Source organism: Sminthopsis crassicaudata, chromosome 2 (assembly GCF_048593235.1).
Source record: "Sminthopsis crassicaudata isolate SCR6 chromosome 2, ASM4859323v1, whole genome shotgun sequence".
Lineage (NCBI taxonomy): Eukaryota > Metazoa > Chordata > Mammalia > Dasyuromorphia > Dasyuridae > Sminthopsis > Sminthopsis crassicaudata.
The window spans coordinates 270,181,530-270,190,299 of NC_133618.1; the positions used below are offsets into that span (position 1 = coordinate 270,181,530).

The 8,770-nt window shown below is 45.7% G+C and overlaps 1 protein-coding gene across 1 annotated transcript; it reads left to right on the forward strand.

Moving 5' to 3' along the window:
• Positions 1-2,693: 2,693 nt before the first annotated feature.
• INAFM2 (InaF motif containing 2) lies at positions 2,694-6,066 on the forward strand. Its single transcript, XM_074289264.1, has one exon. The coding sequence runs from the start codon at positions 3,380-3,382 to the stop codon at positions 3,809-3,811; it is 432 nt and encodes a 143-aa protein (XP_074145365.1). The 5' UTR covers positions 2,694-3,379; the 3' UTR covers positions 3,812-6,066.
• Positions 6,067-8,770: the final 2,704 nt, after the last annotated feature.

Genomic DNA, 8,770 nt, shown 5'->3' on the forward strand with positions numbered 1-8,770 from the left:
AAAGAAAACCCTCCTAGAAAATATGCATTGACAAACAAAGCAAATTCCCATAGTGACTGTGTCCAAAAAGATATATTTGGTATATACCAAAAAGGCATATGATGCATCTTGAAGCCATTGCCTTTATCAGAAATTGGATCTCATTATCTGTCTTCTAAGCACTTTGTTATTATATCTCCAGAGTTCTCAAGTCTTTCAAAGTTGTTTTTGTTTATGATGCTGTTATAATGATAATGTTATATATAAAAAGTGTTTTAGTTCTATTCATGTTACTTTGTATCAGCTCACACAGGTCTTCCCAGTTTTCTTTAAAACCATCTACTTTGTCATTTCTCATGACAATAATATTCCATTACAATCATACAATTTAATCATTCCCTAATCAGTGGACACCTTTTTACTTTCAAGGGTAAGAATTCTAAAGCTGTGATGTTAAATAAGCCATTTTGATACTTACAATTCCAAACTAAGCTCCTGCCTTCAATCAGTCCAGCCTTAGATAAAGAGGGGGTTTGATTGGTTGCTGCTAAACAATAAAGAAATTCTGAAAATCCCAGAGGCCTTTGGGATTTCTCAGAATGGAAAGAGAAAAGTCACTTCTTGAAATAGCATTCTTCTGGCATTAGGCAAGAAGGGAACCTGGGAGGTCAGGAAGCTGCTTTGGCTGTTAGATATTGCTCTTAGTATTCTCTACCCAATTAAAAATGTCTTTAGAGGCAAAGGTGTTGGGGAAGCTGCTCACATATAAATTTTCTAGAAAGGGGATGAGTGATTATAGGATCATAGATACACTACAGGAGAATATTCAATGGTCATTTAATCTACCTATGCCCTCCCCACACACAATTTTACTGTTAAGGAAACTGAGACCAGAGAAGCCTTAGTGATTTGCTAAAGGTTGCACATAGGTAAGATGTAGCATTGTCAAAATATTACTTTCAGGTTGGCAAATTGCTTTACATGTGATCTCCCTTGATCTTCACACTAACCCTGTAAAGTACATCACTTGAAAAGAGGGACTTTTAAAAAACCTTTGTCCCTAGCACTTATTTATATATTTATTTCTTGAATTGAATTGAACTATTCCTATTTTACAGATAAGGAAACTGAGGACCAGAAAAGTTAAATTACCTCCAGACATAAAAGTAATAAGGATAAAAGACGTGAAGCAGGAGCACTCCTGACTCCATGCCTAGCACTGTTCCCATCACACCAAGCAGCTTCTCTGAGCTGTGGTTTACCACCAAGGTTTCTCTAACTGAGGTGGGAAAGGACTGAGGGATGGAATCCCTTATGGAGACCACAGAATCCTAAGAATAAGGGTTCATAAATACATTCACCCAGTGACTCACATAAGTAAATTGATGGGAAACATTCACAAATAATGCAACAATAATGCAATCCTAGAATGCAAACACTCTCCTGATCCTTAGACAATACAAAAGCATCATTCACACAAGCACTCAGGAACCCAGGCAACTAGGATTCAAGGAGGAGAGGGCAAGAATTTCTGAGGAAAAAATGGAAGGAAAGAGAACAGGGAAGGAAGATAGAGGGGTGAAGGCTGGGGGGAGAGGAGAGGCAAAGAAAGAGGGAGGCTTAGAATGGCCTTCCTCTTTGGATTTGGGCTAGGAGGGAAGAAAGGCAAGCTTTGCTTCCAGTGGAATCCAGTGGCCTCCTGACATTTCCCCAAACCTGGCTGAAAGCCTGTTTCCCTGAGGAGCGGGAGCTGTAAGAGGGCCATGCTGGCAGAATGGAGAACCCAAACAGAAGCCACGCTGGCTCCGTCCTAGTAGGACAGGGAAGGAGGAGATGGGAAACGGCAGTAAGGAAGCGCAGGCAGCAGTGTTTGGACTCCCTGAGGAGTGCTATACAACACATCCCTTTGGGACCAGATCATACCTAACTGGCCGAGTAAATTATAACAAGTGAAAACCTGGCACTTCTCCCAAGCAGCAAAAGTGGCCGTTCAACTGGAAGGACTCAGAAGTCCCCAGCACCCCAGCGGAATCAGGGTAAGATCCCCAAAGGGATCTTCAGACTTCAAAATTACAGAAAAGTCTATCCTGTTTGCTGCTTCTCCCTCCCTCCCTCCCTCCCTCCCCTCCTTTTCCCTCTTACTCCCTCCCTTCCACCCCCAGCTCTTTCTTTGCATGTGCCAGGCATCAAAGCCTGAGCTCCAGAAGTTTACAGCCTAAAGCTGACGGTTCTGGTGGGGACGGAAATTGGATGTTCTGACAACACGGAACACATGGAACTAACATATGCATTAAATAAATAAGTGCTGTGTGCACGCTGCGGGGCGGGCTCCGGGAGTAAAGAGTCTAGAGTTGGAGGAGAGAAAGGGCTGAGTTTCCAAGTGCCTTCAAGGGAGGAAACTGAAACTGTAAAAAACCCACTTCACACGGAGGGAAACTGAGGCACAGAAGTCCGAGATGAGCTCCCTTTCCTTCCACAGCTCTGGATACTTCCCCTTTAGTTCAAGTCCGGTCGGGACAAGCTAAGACCAGAGAGTGTGAGGCTAAACGAGGAGAAGGTCTCCCGTTCAAGTTGGGCAGCCCGCCCTAAAACAGTCCACCCCTGCGGTCTAACCAATTCAGCACTCCGCCCAGTACAACGACTCTCCCCTTTTAAAGAAGCGCTCCGAGCTCCCGGTTCCCTCCGCTCCCCCTCCCCTCCCACCCAGCGCCGCCGCCCCTGACGCACGTCAGCACCGCCCCCAAGGCATCGCCCTTTTAAGAGTCCCTTTCGCTCCGCTTCGCTAACGGGTCGTCCGAAGAAGAAGAAGCCAGTGGAGCTGGCGGGACTTAGCGTCTCTCGTTAAGAAGCCACCTTTCCCGACCCGAGCTGCCGGACCACCGGCGTGGCCCTTTTAAGAAGCAAGCCCCTAGTGGCTCCCGCGCCCCCTCCCCCCCATCCCGGAGGAGTCCGGCCCGGAAAGAAATCGCGCGCGGACGCCGGAGACAGACGGGCGGACTGACGGACCGACTGGTGGTCAACCCGGAGCGGCGGCGGCGGCGCGCGGAGCGCAGTGCACAGTCTGTCCGGCGGCCGAAGGGGCTGGCTGCGGGAGGCGGCGGCAGCGGATGGGGACCTTGAGCCGGCCGGTGGCTACGGAGGCGGCGGCGGCAGGGGCTGGAGGGCTGACGGGACAGCGGCAGCGGCGGCGGCGCTGGCGGCGGTGACGGACTCAGGCCCCGGCAGCAGCGACGAGGTGGCGGGGGCTGGCGGCGGCCGGAGCAAGCAGCCCGAGGGGTCGTGAGGGCGCCAGGCCGCCCCCCAGTGCAGCCTCGCCTCACGCCTCCAAGTCTCCTCCAGCCCTCCGGGGCCCCCAGCAGCCGGGGCCGTGGAGCACCGGGGCAAAGGCCGGGGCCCCCCCATGAAGGAACGAGACTCGGCCCCGGCCGAGCGGGGCAAGCCGGCCACCTACACCGGGGACAAGAAGGCGAAGATGGCGGCCAAGACCAACAAGAAGTGGGTCCGGCTCGCCACCGTGTTCGCCTACGTGCTGTCCGTGTCCCTGGCCGCCATCGTCCTCGCCGTCTACTATAGTCTCATCTGGCAGCCGGTGGGGGCCGGCACTTCTGGGGGTCCGGGCGGCCCGCCCCCCGGCCCCTCCAACGCCACGGTCACGGCGCCGGCCGGAACCCCAGGGGGAGCGGCAGGGGGACTCAACGCCACGGCCTCACCGAGGATCGAGGCTCCTCAAGATGCGCCCCCGCTGCAGAACTCTGGGACCATGGCCCGGCCACCCGGCCAGTCCGGAAAGCCAGAGGAGGAAGAGCCGACGGCGGCACCCAGGAGTCGCTGAAGCCGCTCTGGATAGGGGGCGGCTGGGAACCCGTCCCTGGCCTTCCCAACCCCAGGGGAGCAGGACTTTGCAGCCGCCGGTGCAGGGCATGGAGAGTCGGCTGGAAGTGTGGATCTCCAGCCGTAGCAGCCAGCCGCCCCCGGGCCCGATTTGCTTCGGAGAGAGGGACCAAAATTCGCCGCTGGCTTTCTGTTGCGTCCTCAGAGGACCGTGATGCACCAGGGCCCGAGCCAGGAGGATGGTTGGGGTGGGGGGTGGGGAGATTCCCAGCTCTGAACCCTCCTGGTCTCTCTCTTGAGTATCTTTAAGAGGGGAGGGGTATCCCGTGCTTTCCCATCTTCCCCACCCCAGACTCGGGGTTGGAGGGAGCATTAGGGGGGCTCATTTTATAAGTTGAAGCTCCCACAAAAGTGGGAAGCATAAGTAGTGGAGCTCAGGTGTCATCCTAGTTGCAAATGGCCACAGATGCATTTAATTTATAAATTCGTGTATATAGTTGTTGACATATGCACTTAGAAGCTATTACATAGAACTATATATATATACATATATATATATATATTCACCCACACCCTGAATAGCTACTGATTGGTGTGTCAAGCAAGGGCTATCGTCCAGAAAAATGCTGCCCCCCTACCCAGGTGCAGCTAGTCAGGAGGGCACAGTGTCTTTAGTCATGAAATTGCTTTATTTATCACCCGTCTCCTCCATCTTCCTCCAGTTGATTGATTTGTGACATCTTTAAACCAACAACACTTATTGTTGGATTAGTTTTTAGACTTGCTGTAACACTGAAAAATTCTCAGGAGGAGCGGTAGCAGTTTTTTGGGAGAATGGGAAATGGGATGACAACCCCCCATCCTCCCAAGATGCTTCCTGTTGCATCTCCAATTATTTGGACTGGAGCCAGGATAGAAAGAAGGGAAAGTGCAAGGCCTCTCTCTGCTTTATTCTTAACCTTCCCACCACTGGGTTGTGGGTTGGGGAAAAGTGAGCAAAGAGTGCCTGGCAAGAATTTTTCTGCCTTTTTGCTGCCCTTCAAGGTCTTGGCATTACTCCAGTAATCACACTCTTATCAAGCAAGACTTTCCTCCCTCTTGATCCTGTAGTGAAAGCCTAACCCTCTCCTTGGGACTAAATCTGTTCTGGTGAAATAAGAGCCTTGTCACCAGTTCTGTGGTTTAGGAACTGTACCACAGAATCAGAAAGGTTGCGGAGGTGGGCTTCAAACTTGTAATTGTGTTTAGGCACAAATAGCTTTTGTTAGCCAGCAAATAGGAAAAAAAAATCATGTGAAAGGTAAATTGATGTGTTTTTCTCTCTCCTGATAAAGTCTCATTTGTGCAGCATATATTTTTTATTGTGGGGTTAAGAAACAAAGGAAAATGACATGGCTTTGAAGGAGCAGGAGTCATTCTTTCTATCTGGATTCCATTTCCCTCTGCCATTAGCAATAGCTAAGCACTTGCAGTGCAATGACAGGAGAGCAAACCCTTTAGTATTTCCTTTTTGGGAAAATATGGCACTTTAAGAAAAAAAGAAAAGCAAAAACAAAAACAAACAAACAAACAAAAACCTTTTCCACCTGTGTGTCCTGAAATGGTTCATCTCTGCTGTTATCTGGCCTAATCTTTAGCCAGCTGCAATTCAGGTTTACCAGACAGCAGCTATGCTTTAAGCCATTGTCCTATGTGGGCCAAGATAATAGCACCAGAGCTGTAATAGTCTAAGAACAGGCCAGTAGCACTCTGAAGAGTACTGGCTAGAGAAAGACTTCTCAACTACTGGCTATGGTCATTAGGAAGTCTATGGGGCCTTTTTTTTTCCCAGTAGAGAGAATGGTGGGGAGAAAAACATGAAATAATCACCTTTATTACTTCAATAATAGTCTGCAATTTATATTTACTGTGTGACTTTTTAGTCCTACATTTTAATAATTTGTAAGTTTATCTGTTGTCTCGAGACCTTTTGAACAAGAGACCATCTGGGATTCTCCAGCATTTCAGGACTGTCTTAATTCATCTTGGGATCAAAAAATCTAGCAAGACCATTTTAATATCCAACTGCTGCCCCACTAACTCTCTAAAGCCTTCACTGGAAATGGGACATTAGCTCCAGCTCTAGGTGTGAACATGCTCAGAGACCTTATTTATAATTCAGCCATTTAAGGTAAACCTATACTCAAAAGTCCTGTATATTTTTTAAAAGTTTTATTTTTCAGGTGAACAAAAATACATTCTAAGAACTCTGCCTAAGCCTGTGTAAGAATTTTATTAAATGTATTTTGCTAGATAACTTGGAGAGAAAAAGATGGCGACCAGGAGAAGGGTATCTTCAGATGAAATGAGCAGATATAAAACAAATTGACTCTTAGGGATACTTTGAGGGATATGGCTAGATTGGTTAATAAAAGAAGGAATAACTTCACTTTAGATTTGATGCAATCTTAAAACCTTGGGAATTAGTTGTGTATGCTAACATAAGGTGTCTTTTACTGTCCTAACTCAGCTGAGGTGTCCAAGCTTCAATAGAAGCTCTCAGTAGTAACTGAGTAAATTTTAATGATGAGGGTGAGAAATTACCGTATGCTTAACAAGCTGATAATTGAAATAAGACTTTAAAAATTCTTCTGATACCATTGCTTCTTTCCTCTCTTAAGCCCTATTTTTCATGTTTAGCTCAAGAGTTTCCAGTGGTGTGGATTTATTAATCTAGTGACTCTTCAGAGAAGTCCTATCCCGGAGTCATTGTAAGATGCTACTTCATGGATTTAACTGGGGGAAGGGGAAATGGAGGAAAGGAAACTTTCCAGCAAGGGAAGGGGAGTGCCAGCTTCAGAAACCTTAAAAGGCAGTTTTGAAAAGCTGTGGTAACAAGGTACAAATATAAGGGATTAGGCATGCAGCAAAGTATAGGGGAAGCAATTCAAATGAATGCATTGTTAGCTAAATGCTACCCAGCACAAATGTGGAGCTAGAGCCATTGTTAGAGGGCCCCCTGAGGCCAGTGCTTCACAAGAGCTGCTGGGGGGCAGCTGTTGGGCTTGACATCACCTTGTAGTTGCTGGAGGCTTGGAAAAGGTCCACCCTGCTTTTATTCCCCTGTTCAAGTCACACAATAGCATTTTGTTAGAGGGCTGAGTAAGGCAGAGCAAAGAAGTGAAAGGGTTACATACTTCTTTCAGTCTCTCTCTCTCTCTCTCTCTCTCTCTCTCTCTCTCTCTCTCTCTCTCTCTCTCTCTTTATATATATATATGTATATATGTGTGTGTGTGTGTTGCTTCTACAGCTGTACACAACTTCACACATTGTAGCACATGACAGTAGTCTGTACTGTGCAATATGCAGGCCCCTGCTGTCTAATTAGAAGGGAACTGTTCCATCAAGACAGGGCCCAATTGGCTGGGGAGTATTGAATGGAAATAGCTTATTTGCAGGGGTTGGAATCCTACTTGCAGAAATACCCATTAACTCTCAAGCCAGCAGGGAGAGGTTTAAGCCAAGAAGTTGGCTTTCTTTTTGAGTCTATTTTGTACCCGAAGTACTGGAACTGTGTGTGTGTGTGTGTGTGTGTGTGTGTGTGTGTGTGTGTGTGTGTGTGTGTGTGTGTGTGTGTGTTCGTGCCTCTAATATTGCTATGCTTTTATTCTTGGGCATTCAGAAGATCCTTTTTTTTTTTTTTTTTTTTTTTTTTTTTTTTTTGTTTAAGTGAGATTTTAGAGAATTCCTTGTGCTGTTAAGGCTATAAGTTTATGTTTTGAAATTTTTCCTTACTTGAGATTGAAGTAGAGAAAAGTATTTCTCTGAAATGCTTCTGTAGCATAATCCCCTTCTTTCTAAAACTTGTGGTATATATGCTGTGAAGCTACTACTTTGGAAGCTTTTCCACTTCCAGCTTTGTTATTATTACAGTTCTTTTGTCTCCACCAGCAAATTCTCAAATAGTGGGCATTTCACTTTAGTGTTTACTTCATTCACCATAGTCTGAAGTTTCAAGTAGAACTAGAAGCGACTTGTTTTGTTTAAAGAAACCAAAAGGATAGAACCTGAATTTTGGAACTACTTAAAGCTCCTTAGAATGAATGCCTTCCCCACCCCACTGCAAATAGAGAAGTATTAGTATTTCTGAATTTGCTATTCCATGAAAAAAGCATCACAGCTATACCCATCATATTGGCTGCTACAACAGTTCGGTTACATTTGGCAAAATGTAACTGGCTTTGTGGGTGTGAATAACACATCCTGTGATTTGTGAGAATAAGTTATTGAGGGCATATTGATTTCCTTTTCCAAGCACTGAACTTCCTAATTTATTTTAACATCTAGGGCATGTAGGTGTACCTGACATTCTTCTGGACTACAGGAGCCAAGATATTTGAAATAGCTTTCTGGTTTTGCTCAGGCAGTAGATGGGAATTCCTATATATTGTTATGTTGGAGAAATACAAAATTACTATGAATATAAAATGAATTTCCAGTCTTAAAAGGGACAGATTTTTTACATTTCCCAAGGGCACAGTGTGGATTGCATCTTAAATTTCTGATTATGTTTTTTTTTCCCTTTCTTGGAATATGCTCTCCTCATTTCAGATAACTCCATTATATTCTGCTAAGTAAGGGAAAGGTATGAGACACAATAGAGAGAACACCAAATTGGAACCTAAATGATGTAGATTTTAGTCTTAGCTTTTACATTAACTGTGTTACTTCAGGCAAGTCACTTAAACCTTCTAGTCCTCCTTAATTTCCTTTCCATGAAAGGTATATAGTAAGCATATAATCAATGCTTCTTTACCCTTTTTTTTTTATTTGACTGTAATAATGTGAGATAAGTGGATGAGGTGGTTTTTAAAAATCCCTTATAATTCCACAACTATTCTCTTCTCTTGTGCATCATTTTATAAAACTGGATCCACTGCCCTCTCTGCTCAGGCCTCTGTTTGCTTGTTGGTATTTTGAA